Below are 13,158 nucleotides of genomic sequence, written 5' to 3' on the forward strand. Positions count from 1 at the left end.
TGCATCTTACAGAAAAAAGAATTCTGATGTTTGATAGCCGAAAGATATTATCTGGATATTCTGTTAAAGGATTTTTTTAAAATTTTTTTTTTTTTTTTATCCCAGGACCTTGTGAAGTGTTTGGCACAAAGTGAGCACAAGTGATCATATTTTGAGGTGATAAATATCAGAGGATCCCTTAGATCTAGAAACTTGACTAAACTATGTAAAATAATGAGAATAAACACTGTTATTACCTCATCTTGGTTAGACACCCTCTTGCCTCTTCTATGCCAGATAAGGAGAGAACAGGGACATATGTCAGGGTGATGTGTCCTGCTCCAGCTCTGCCTTAGGGGTACAGGTCAGAGAATAGTGCCAAAGACTGTGTTGGAATGCTTTCCTCACAACTTTACAATGCTAGAGATATAAACTGACAAAAAATGCACAGGTTGTAGCAGGGAGTGGTGTGAGATTTCCTGTCACTTCATATTTGAGAAGGTGAGAAAGAAAGCATGAAAGTAGTTAAACATGTTCTGTTTGCTTCATTAAGAAGATCTGAGATAAGGTTTGTGGTTCTACATATAGGGATCATCAAACCAGCCTGCAATGCATTATCTACAAGAAAACAATATTTAACAAAAGTGGTTCAAGTCAGATAAAGAGTGGCATGGTTTTGTACTGAAGTACTATAATTGTCAATCACCCTTTTTAAGCTACATGAGTTATTTGGCAAATTACCACTGTTATTTTTTTTCCCCAATAACCTTCTTCTTTTTACAAAGGATCTGGTAACTATAATAATATATGTAAAAATGTAGGTACTTTCTCCCGGAAGGCCCACCAGAATTGCATTGAAGCACTTGGCTGGACCTTCTGCCTCATCACAGCTGAGGCATGTGGCTAAGCTGTCTGGATGACAAGAATGCAGGGTTGCTGCATCACAGAGTAGCCCAAGGGAGAATGCTGGGGCTGAATGGCATTCATCAGCAAAGAGGGCCAGGTTCTACAATGACCAGAAGGACATGGGGAAATTGAATGGGATCAAGCAACTGAGAGAAAGGCCAGGGAGGGTCAAAGTCAAGTGCTGTATGATAAATGGTTGTGGACCCAAAGGGCCTAGTACTCTCTGGCAATAAATATGCCTGGGGAAAGAGGGCAGGCAGATGGAAGGGACAAGTTAGCAAAGTAATCAAGGGTAAGAAAGATACTGAATGAAACAACTGTTTTCAAGAAAGCACTACAAGAGACCAGTGTAAAATTTATGAACTGTGAAAGAAGCAAATGCAGAAGAGGGCATTCTCTTTCTCCTATGAACCTACTATAAGCTTCAGAGAGTAACAAATTGCATGGGTTTTGGAAGTCAGAGATCAGTGCAGATCACAGAGGAGTTTCTGATAGGTGGGACAGGTAATTGATTAACACCAGATGGAACCCTGTTGGGAAATTAAATGTCCTACCTGATTCCAGATTCACGAGGGAAAAAGAATTCAGAAGTCAAAGTAGGAATAAATTTCCCAGGAGAGAAGGTGGACCTTGGAAGGAAGCAGGGTTGACCTTGAACAGGTGTTAGGAATTGCCACATTTGTGTAGTGGAAAACATACAGCTGTTGGGAGTACAGCTAGACCTGAGTTCCAGTCTCAACTCTCCTACTTAACTTTTAAACTTATTCAGTACATAACCTTGGGCAAAGCACTTAACCTCACTGAGCAATTTCCTTACCTACAAAGTCTGTATTAGAAATCCTACACTTACAGGGCTGTAAAGCCTCTACTACAGTACCTTACACATAATGGGTGCTCCATAAATGATAGCTATTATTACTGTTTTAAATCTGAACCAAATTTATAACCAGAGATGACCTGAGATAGGGAAATTCTTAGAAATTCTTTGAGTTGGAAGGAGTTGACAGCAAAAAAAGTTATAAAAAGCTTGGACACTACCTATTCTAATATCAAATATCTAAATACCAAGAAAGACAAATGAGCTCTAACTGTAATGCTTTTCATTAATAGGATTTTCCTTCTCTCTACAAAATGTGGTATATTTTGTATTAGGAATTTGTGGATGGTGTGAGAAAGATTGCCATCACATTGGGCCCTGAGACTTAAATTATTTTAATATATATTTTTTAACAAAAAAGACAGTTTTAAGATATCTAGAAATTTACCTGATGAGGTCCTGAACTCGACTGTTAAAAGCATCACCTTGTGAGGGTTTGCTTTTCATTTCCTGTGTTGATATTTTTGGTGTAATTGGCTGGCTGTTTCCATCTGGTCGATTGGCAATCAGGCAGCCAAAAACCACAGCACTGACTTTGAGAAGTCCAGTTGTCAAGCCTTCGAAAACTTGCTTATTTGTATTTCTTCCCAAAATAGCATTATTTTCATCTGGAACATAAACCTAGATAGAAAAAAAATACAGTAATTGTGTTTCAATAAAACCACCAAAAATGAACAGAGATGATATGGAAATTTTCTGGAATCATAAATAATTTTGAAATTATAGAGGTGCCATCTGAATGTTTGAGTATTGGTTCTAAGGTCAGATTGTCAAGTTCAAATCTCAGCTTTGCGCCCGCTAGCTGGGTGACCTTGGGTAGGTTGTTACTTCCAAGCTTCAATTTTCTCATTTATAAAACACAGATAATGACATTACCTATAACATAGGGTTCTTGTGAGGATTAAATGAGCTAATAACATAAAATGCTTAGCTTGTGCCTAGGTGCATAATAAGCACTCAATAAATATTAGTTATTCAATTGAATAAAGTATATTACAAATTTGTATAAACTCAGAAAACAAACCAGTTGGTAAACCGACAGCACTGTTTCTTGTTAAAGTGAATTTTTAAAATATCTAATCTAAATTCCTCTCTTAGGAAAAAATTTGCATTTCTTATTACAAAATGGTAAAATAGTTTTTTGCCTAATACATAGGGTCATATTGAGCTGTTTATTTATGGTTTACAGGAAGTAATATGCCTGTTAAAAGCTGGACAAGGAGTCAGAACCTGGGCTTGGGTTCTGGCCTTGCAGCTATACGTGATCTTAGACATGTTCCTTAACCTTTCTGTGTCTCAGTTTCCTCAACTGTTAAATGAGGATAATCTTAGTATCTAATGAATCAACATATGTAAATTCTTAGAACAATGTTTGGCACATAGGTAAGTCCTACAAAAGTGTCATCTGCTACTATAACTGCTACTCTTACTGTGATTCCTACTATTACCAGGAGTAAATACTACTGTGTGTGAACATCAGCTCTTGCAGAGAAGTACAGCTCTTGTAGAAGTACAGTGGCTGGATACATAATTATCAGGCTGGGAGCTCTGTGCCTTGGTATGTGATACTGGCTACATAAGGGTTCACTCTTCCCACGGAGAAGAGGGGCTCCTGAAGGCCTCACTACCAAGAAAGGGCAGAAACAAGAAGCTAAAGGTGGGGAGAAAGGAAGTTTGGACTTGGAATCAGATAGCACTGTAATTAAGTTCCAGTTCCTCCTCCAGCACGTCACATGACTGTATGTAAATACTTCACATTTCCAAGCTTTGGGTTCTGTGTCTGTCTACCTGCTAGGACTACCATGAAGTTCAAATAAGATGACGAATGGGAAATCACTTGGTAAATTATTACTAATAACTTCACAAATGCACTTACTTAGTAACAACTAGTCTTTGCCTCATTCTCATTCTTTATCTGCACCAGTTCTATCAAAAGATAGAGGAATAAATGATCACTAGGATTCAAAAGGAAGATCTTCATAAACACAAGCAAATATTCCCTCCATTGTTTATAGTTGTTCATTTAGACATTCCATGAAAGTTACTTTTCTGAGAATAGCCTTGTTTAAGACTGTTGACCATCTCTAACCACTGAGCAATTCCTAAGCCAAAGTAATTACAGTAGAATCTTTCTGCAGTATGTGCTGATGGAAGTTCCCTTTGAAACTCTATAAAACAGTCACAGAGCTTCTTCAAGCTGTGACTAGCATAATCTAGCCTATCCCAATACAGAAGGTGGTATTAGGAGCTGAGTTTGAATCAAGGATTTCTGTATAAGTCAGGATAAGCTAGGTTATGCTGCAGTGAAAAATTCCTCAAAACTTTCAGTGGTTTCAAACAATAAAGCTTTATTTTTCATTCAAATGACATGTTCATCTGAGACTGGCTGGGGCTCCTGTTGTCCTTACTTCAGAGTCTAGGTGACAAAGCAACCATCATTTAGAGCAACAATGCCCAACAGAACTTTCTAAAATGACTGAAATGTTTCAATCTATACTGTTCTACATCTGCACTTGTCACATGTGGATAACGAGTACTTCGAATGTAGTTAGTGTGACATGGGACTGAATTTTTAATTTTAGTTAATTTTAATTTAAATAGTGGCTAGTGTATTGAACAGTACAGAGGACTGTAGGTCACAGTGGCAGAGAGCAAAAAATATCTCTGGAGGGTCTTGTGTCAACATTAAATGAGCTGCCTGGAAATGACACATCATTTTTGCTAACAACTTATTGGCCAAAACAAATCACATAGTCCAATTCAACCACAAGGAAGACAAGAAACGTCATTCTACTATGTACTTGGTAAGAGGGGGAGAATCAGAACATCTGGTCCACAGCACTACCGACAGCAAAATATTGTTTCTTCTAGTATGACTATACAAACATTATTCACAGTTAAGCTATTTAGTAAATGATTACCTTTACTTTCTTGTACAAATTTTTGGTTTCATTCAGATGTTGAATTTCTTATGTATGTATCACTAGTTCATTGTCAATCTTTCTGGTTAAAATGAAATTTCCTCTCAAGTTCAAACACATCAGGGATTGTTGATTCTTTTTCTCCCTACAATGGAGACAATTGTCCTGAAACCGCCATCCTCCTGCTGTAATCTGGACTGGTTGCTCTCTAGGCATGCTACACAGTTCTCATTTTGAGATGCCCTTCATCTTCATCCTAAGAATTCCTTCCACCCCCACCCCTCAACCCCGAGTTAGATTCCTTTATTTCTTGGATTCCAAACAACTTCCAAAGAAAGGGTGCTTGGGAAGAAAAATTTTGAGACCTTGTAAGTCTGAAAGTATATTTATTTCATCCTTATACTTGACTGATAGTTTGGATGGATATAGAATTCTTGGTTGGAACTAATATTGGTTGGAACTAATTTTCTTTCAGAGTTTTTTGTTTTAAATAAATTTATTTATTTATTCATTTATTTTTGGCTGCGTTGGGTCTTCATTGCTGTGCGTCGGCTTTCTCTAGTTGCGGCGAGTGGGGGCTACTCTTCGTTGTGGTGCATGGGCTTCTCACTGCGGTGGCTTCTCTTGCTGTGGAGCATGGGCTCTAGGTGCGCAGGCTCAGTAGTTGTGGCTCGTGGGCTCTAGAGCGCAGGCTCAGTAGTTGTGGCACACAGGCTTAGTTGCTCCGTGGCATGTGGGATCTTCCCGGACCAGGGCTCAAACCCTGCATTGGCAGGCAGATTCTTAACCACTGCGCCACCAGGGCAGTCCCTCTTTCAGAGTTTTTAAGGACTGTCCCATTGTTTCCTACTTTAAGTACTGTTCTTCATAAGTCCAATTAATTCCTAACGTTTTTGTACATGTCCTATCTTGTCCTCTCTGGAAACTTTTCGGCACTTCTTACCCCTGATTTCTTCTGTCATGGTATGGGTCTTCCTTCATTTTTTGTTCAAAAACTCAGTGGTCTTTTCAATCTGAAAGTCATGTGTTTCACTTCTGAAGATATCTCTTGTATTACTTCTTTGCTAATTTCCTCTCATTTATTTTCTCTGTTGGATTTTGGTCCTGAACTGAGTCTTGAATTTTCTTGTATTTTTTTCTTCTGCTTTTCATATCTTTTTACTTTGTCCTACTTCTTAGGCAATTTCCTTAACTTTATTTTCCAGTCCTTCTGCTGAATTTTTCATTTCATCAATTGTATTTTTAATTTTCAGGAGTTCTTTTGGGCTCCCTGTTTTGTTTTTACAGTACTTTGTTTTTGCTTCATGGCTGCAATATTTTCTCATCTCTGTGAAATTCTAATTTTTAAAGATATTCTTTTGTATCCTGCATGGTCTTTGTTTCCTCTGAGTTCTTTCTTTGTATTTCAGGTTGTAGGCTTTCCTTAAATATGTGGTAATCTGGAGATTTCTGTTCATACTTAAGATTAATGCATAGATGGATTTCAGTGTTTCACAATCTAGATCTAATCACAAGCTGGATACAAAGTCAGCATGAGGGGCTCCAATTTGAATGACTAAGCAGAGACCCTGCTGGGGAATCCCAACTGTCAATATTTATAGGTCTATTCTCCTGGGACAGTTAGTGTCACAAGAATGGAATCCTATGCCCTCTAAGCCTAGAATATATGACATGGCCTGCTCATTTTCTCAGAGGTTCATAGAAGAAGGGGCTGAGTGTCTCAGTGTTTAAGGAACAGATTTTCACTTAATCATTTTGTTTTTGTATGATTTCCATATGGCTGTACCTGGTGGCCCCATGTCCTGAGTAACTTTGGTTCAACCTCTTGTCTTCTGCCAGTGTTTGGGGAGGGGCATTCACTTGGCTGTACATGTAGCAGATGGGATCTAGGGCATCTGAACTGCCTCTTGTTTAGACTTTCAACCAATCCTCCTCTTTCCAGCCCTACTTGTACCCTCATTTTCTGAGATACTTGGGAACTCTAATTTTTGAGCCTTCTGGGGTTATGTGGCACAGGTTTTCTTCCGGTAGGAAGACCTCCTGCTAATTGAGGTTTTAGCTTTTAGGCAACTGTTTTTCAATCATCTGCTTTCCAGATTAAAACATACTTGCTTTACTTTCCTTCCCATTCTCTCTGTCTTTGAGGGGTTAGAACTTTATCTGTTTATCTATTTACTATAATATTAGTGGGGGCCTTCAGAGAGAGAGAATGTAACTTGTGTGTTCAATTGGCCACATCTAAAAATTAACTCAATAAATCACCTAAAGACACAAGTTTCTTTTTCTTTTACAAACTACAGAAGGAATATGAGAAACACATTTCTGGGTAATGTCAGGGTTCTTCATACATCACAGATTTTCATATTCCTTTCTTTTCAAAAACCTTGTACTGATATTAAGTATTTCAAATAAAACACTATACATGTGCATTTAGCAATCTTTCACTTCTCTAGAAGTATTTTATCCAATAATTGCATCTTTTAAGAATATAGTTGAGAATCACAAAGACATTAAAGACTTCTGAGATACCCAAATTAGTGTCATTTATTTAATCACCTGCTCATCTAACATTTGAATATCTACTACATCCATGGTCAAAGGAATAAAGTGATGCTCCGCTTATTCTAAGGGTCATTTAGACCCTGTATACTTTGATTTTACAAATAAGTGTAGAAAGCTGTGGTTTACTGGTTTATAGTAGAACAGAAAGAACAATATAAAAGAGAGGAGTGGTAGCTATTTTAGAGGTAGGCAGTAGCAAAATGTAACACTAATTCTGGAAGCATAAGAAAAAACAGATATAAGAATGCTAAAGGCACTGCAATGTGAGACATGTTATTTTTACTGGACTCACTCATCTTTATTTGCACTGAAATTATTATTTACTACAAATCAGTATAACAGTTTATGCTCAAAATGACAACCTTAAGATATCAAAAAAAAAGCTAAATTATGAGCCTCACTTATTTGAGGGGGGGCAAAGAAAAAAGGATGAAAACTAACATTTATCAAGTTTTTCTTCTATGCCAGATACTTAAGCACTTTCTTTATACCATTACATTTAATTTTTGCAGATTAACATATCAAAGTTCAGAGATATCAAGCAACATGTCCAAGTTTCACAGCTAGTTAATAGAAGAGCTGGGACTTGAACTTGAGTTTATCAGACTCTGAAGCCCATGTGCTTTCTCTTACCCCACACTGACTTCCTTCCACTGGCCATCTCTTCTACTGAGGATTCTGGAGCAACTGTCTCAATTGGAGGGAGGTGAAAACTGATCATGGGCCAAACATTGCCTTTCTGATGTCTCTTCCATTAAAAGCTCTTAATTAGGGCTTCCCTGGTGGCGCAGTGGTTGAGAGTCCGCCTGCCGATGCAGGGGACACGGGTTTATGTCCCGGTCCAGGAGGATCCCACATGCCGTGGAGCGGCTGGGCCCGTGGGCCGTGGCCGCTGAGCCTGTGCGTCCGGAGCCTGTGCATCCGGAGCCTGTGCTCTGCAACGGGAGAGGCCACAACAGTGAAAGGCCCGCGTACCGCAAAAAAAAAAAAAAAAAAGCTCTTAATTAATTTGAACTTTATTCTTGACCAAAGGGCATGAAAATATTTTATTTAAAGGTTTTTGGAATAATTATGGGTGAAATATACTAAACTTATTATTCAGAAACCATAAATGTGGTTGAAGGACCAAATGTTACTTCTTCATCAGCCCCCCCAAAATAAGCTCAATGTAAAGTAAATCAGATATATTTTTACACTTTTCTTATTTTCTCTGTCCACAACTGACAACTTTTGATTTTTCTATTTCATTGGGGCTTTCTGCTTAATTTTAGAAACACCATTTTGGCAATTTTTAATAAAGTAAACAGAAATTGAAAAAATTCTCTAACCATCTGGCAATTATACGAAGAACACTTGTGGCCTGCAGGAGCCAAGCTTGCCATGGTGAACCCTGGGACCTCAGACCTCAGTCTAAAGTCCCTCACTGTACTGAACAGTCTTTTATTTTCTCACTGTGGTTTCCTATTTTCCAACAGTCTAAGCCCCTCACCTCATGATATTTTCGCCCCAAATTTGTTTTTTTCTCTCTAATCTCCTTATTTAATATTGATCCTTTCACTGCTGAGAATAGAGTTTTCTTTTGCTTGTAACCTTTGGTGAAGTCTTTGTCTCATAAGGACATTATTTTATTCAAACGGTCACAGAAATTCTCCTCACCCTTCTATATAGATTTTTCTTTTGCTGGTTTAAAATCCTTTTACCACAATGTTTTAAATAGGAAACTGATGTTTCATCTAAGAAAGAATTTCAAAATTGACTGAATTAAAGTATGAAGGGGTTTATCTTCAGTTAGACAAAAGGTTCTTTCTAGTCTTCAAGAATGAGATTTGATAAAGAGAAACTTTAAGGAGAAGGTATCTACACTGTAAAGGATATTCTATTCAGAGCAGCACTCTGCACTGTTGTCTTTTGTCTAGTTGGGTATCACTGTTACTTGCCAGAGGTAAAGTAACTCGTTAACAGCCTGCTCTTTTGGGACACTTGGTAGATGAAATGCACACCTAGAGTTCTGATATACGCTTATAGACTAACACTTGAGTTTGCACTTCCTTCTAACACAGCTGCTGGGCCAAGGGCACACTGCAAGTTGAGGGGCCTGTCCTTTAGGAAAGGTGTGCAAGCAACATCCTCCCTTCCCCCCGTCCGCTGTCTATTGCACACCTGGCTTACCTGAGTCTGGAACACATTCCATCCTAGGGTGGGTGGTCTGTGGAGGGCAGGGGAAGGTTGCCTTCCCAGCATGCAGCAGTGCTTGTAACTACCACCTGCTGGTACGTACCAGGCCTGGCCTGGGAAAAAACAGAGCTATGTAGCTTTTGTCTCTTCTGAATCTGTCACTCCTGAGGCAGAAATCTAAAAACCACAATTTCTCTTCAATGGATGCAAGGTATTTCCTTTAGTATATTTCTTTAGAATACACTGGTGTGGTTATTATCTTACTCTCATAGTAGCAGCAAACTATAAGTAATTTCATATAATACTCTTATTTATAAAATTTCTCCTTCCTCTCAAAAAATATTTGGCTTTCTCAAAATTTGCAGATATTTCATATAGTTTTAGATCAAGAAAGAAACTTAGCATCAATTTTTTTCATTTTATATTTGAGGAAATAATGGTCTAGAGGAGAAAGAGACTTTCCTGAGAATGAAGAAACCATCAGGGCTAGAATAAGTACTGTGCTACTTCTCTAAACCTACTCCAAGGAGAAACCCAATATCTATAGGGCTAAGCTCTGAGGCAAAGTGTTTTAGCAAAATTAAATTAAAAGTCATTATCACTTTTAAAAGACGAGCTCACACTCTTTCTTTCCCCCACTACCTCCCACCATCAAAGTAGTTGTGAAAACTTTCCACATTCTTTTTTGCAATCCAGAAAGATGTTTTTATTAGTAGTATAAATCTATCCATCTGTAACATGATTCCATGAGACAGAAAATTAACTTGGTAATCAGTGGTAATTCTATCCAACTAATTTTCAGTATTGTGAAGTTGGGCTTAAGTATTTTTAAGTTGTAGAGTGTGTTCACAATGGTCAGAATATGAACTAAACTCACTGAGAACCAATAGAAGATTGTTTAGAAAGCTCCTGTCAAGTCAATGTCAGAGTATAGGGGAAAAAAAGGCAAAAAAATGTGGAAGGGCTCCAGCATCAGACACAGGTTTCCACATTGCTGGCACCATTTTATTTCCTTAGCTAAACTGTCTTCAGACTACAACAGTCATTTCACCATTGACATTTTATAAAACATCTATGCTCATGTTGTATTATGTATAAAAATAGAACTCATGAATGATATTTACCCTGATGATTTAATTGGCTTGAAAGCATGAAAAGAAATTACATATGAATGGCTAATAGTTTTCAACATTATCTTTTTTAAATTTCACAAACAATATCAAGACAATATTAAAGAGAATGTTGCATTTTATCCCAAATATTATTACCCTTTTTAATATATTTATGCCTTTCAGACTCTGTTTATACATTTTCCAAAATCCTAAATAATATAGTTTCAGAAAGCTCTATAGTGCATGCCTTAGTGGTCTTGATGCTTGGAAATTTCTTTGTTACTAATGTTGAATTATATTATTTTTCTGCTCAAAAGAATCCCTGGCTTCTTATCTCCTGCAAAGCTAACGTCCAAAACCGCATAATGGCCAAAGAGGTCCTTCCTGATCTACTTCCCCAATTACCTCTCTGAATTCATGTATTACACTTTGTCTGTATGGCTCTTGCTCTGCTATTTCCTCTGCCTAAATACACTTCTCCCAGGTATCCTCATGATTCATTCCCCCTCTTCCTCTAGGTCTCTATTCAAATGCCATCTTATCCATAAGCTTTTCCAGACTATCTCTTTAAAAGTTACATTCTTCTCCCCCAAACCCACTTCCCTTTCCTGTTTACTCAGCTTAATTTTTCTCCCATTGCAATGGTCTAAACTAGTATGTATTTCCTCTCTCTCCAAGCTAGAATATAAGCTCCATGAGGGCAAGATTTTGTTTTGTTCAATTCTCTGATCCTGGTGCCTAAACAACACTGGCTATGTAGGAGGTGTTAAAAAAATATCTTGTTTAATGCACCTAGATATTGATTTTCAATTTTAAAAACCCAATTACTGTAACATATTCAGAAGTTCTAAGTTAAAAATAAAACCAGCACTTAAGGGACTTCCCGGGTGGTCCAGTGGTAAAAAATCTGCCTTCCAACTGCAGGGGACGTGGGTTTGATCCCTGGTCAGGGAACTAGGATCCCACATGCCGTGTGGCAACTTAGCCCATGTGCCACAACTACTGAGCTCGCACGCCTCAACAAGACAGCCCGAGTGCTGCAAACTACAGAGCCTCTGCACCCTGGAGCCTCTGCACCACAATTTGAGAGAGAAAAGCCTGCACACCACAACTAGAGAGAATCCCATGCACTGCAACAAAAGATCCCGCATGACTCAAGGAGGATTGTAAATGCCACAACTGAGACCCGACGCAGCCAAAGAAAGAAAGGAAAGAAAGAATAAAAACATGACATTAACAGAAACATAGACAAGATGAAAAGGCAGAGGGCTATGCACCAGATGAAGGAACAAGATAAAACCCCAGAAAAACAACTAAGTGAAGTGGAGATAGGCAACCTTCCAGAAAAAGAATTCAGAATAATAGTGAAGATGATTCAGGACCTCGGAAAAAGAATGGAGGCAAAGATCGAGAAGATGCAAGAAATGTTTAAAGAAGAAACAAACAGAGATGAACAATACAATAACTGAAATGAAAAATACACTAGAAGGAATCACTAGCAGAATAACTGAGGCAGAAGAATGGATAAGTGACCTGGAAGACAGAATGGTGGAATTCACTGCTGTGGAACAAAATAAAGAAAAAAGAATGAAAAGAAATGAAGACAGCCTAAGAGACCTCGGGACAACATTAAACGCAACAACATTTGCATTGTAGGGGTCCCAGAAGGAGAAGAGAGAGAGAAAGGACCCGAGAAAATATTTGAAGAGATTATAGTCGAAAAGTTCCCTAACATGGGAAAGGAAATAGCCACCCAAGTCCAGGAAGCACAGAGAGTCCCATACAGGATAAACCCAAGGAGAAACACAGTGAGACACACAGTAATCAAATTGGCAAAAATTAAAGACAAAGAAAAATTATTGAAAGCAGCAAGGGAAAAACAACAAATAACATACAAGGGAACTCCCATAAGGCTAACAGCTGATTTCTCAGCAGAAACTACAAGACAGAAGGGAGTGGCATGAAATATTTAAAGTGATGAAAGGGAAGAATTACAACCAAGATTACTCTACCTGGCAAGCATCTCATTCAGATTTGATGGAGAAATCAAAAGCTTTACAGACAAGCAGAAGCTAAGAGAATTCAGCACCACGAAACCAGCTCTACAACAAATGCTAAAGGAACTTCTCTAAGTGGGAAACACAAGAGGACAAAAGGACCTACAAAACCAAACCCAAAACAATTAAGAAAATGGTGATAGGAACATACATATTGATAATTACCTTAAACATGAATGGATTAAATGCTCCAAGCAAAAGACACAGGCTCGCTGAATGGATACAAAAACAAGAACCATTTATATGCTGTCTATAAGAGACCCACTTCAGACCCAGGGACACATACGGACTGAAAGTGAGGGGATGGAAAAAGATATTCCATGTAAATGGAAATCAAAACAAAGCTGGAGTAGCAATACTCATATCAGATAAAATAGACTTTAAAATAAAGAATGTTACATGAGACAAGGAAGGACACTACATAATGATCAAGGGATCAATCCAAGAAGAAGATATAACAATTATAAATATGTATGCACCCAACATAGGAGCACCTCAATACATAAGGCAACTGCTAACAGCTATAAAAGAGGAAACTGACAGTAACACAATAATAGTGGGGGACTTTA

At 38.1% G+C, this 13,158-nt stretch overlaps 1 protein-coding gene across 2 annotated transcripts in view; it reads right to left on the bottom strand.

Moving 5' to 3' along the window:
* Positions 1-13,158, bottom strand: part of SCAPER (S-phase cyclin A associated protein in the ER) — a 493,827-nt gene that overhangs the window by 82,869 nt on the left and 397,800 nt on the right. For both annotated transcript variants that reach the window (XM_030874887.2, XM_030874885.2), the window contains exon 26: positions 2,151-2,383. In XM_030874887.2, coding sequence (XP_030730747.1) covers positions 2,151-2,383 — 233 coding nt within the window. The remainder of the gene's footprint in view (positions 1-2,150; positions 2,384-13,158) is intronic.

Source organism: Globicephala melas, chromosome 2 (genome assembly GCF_963455315.2).
Source record: "Globicephala melas chromosome 2, mGloMel1.2, whole genome shotgun sequence".
Classification (NCBI taxonomy): domain Eukaryota; kingdom Metazoa; phylum Chordata; class Mammalia; order Artiodactyla; family Delphinidae; genus Globicephala; species Globicephala melas.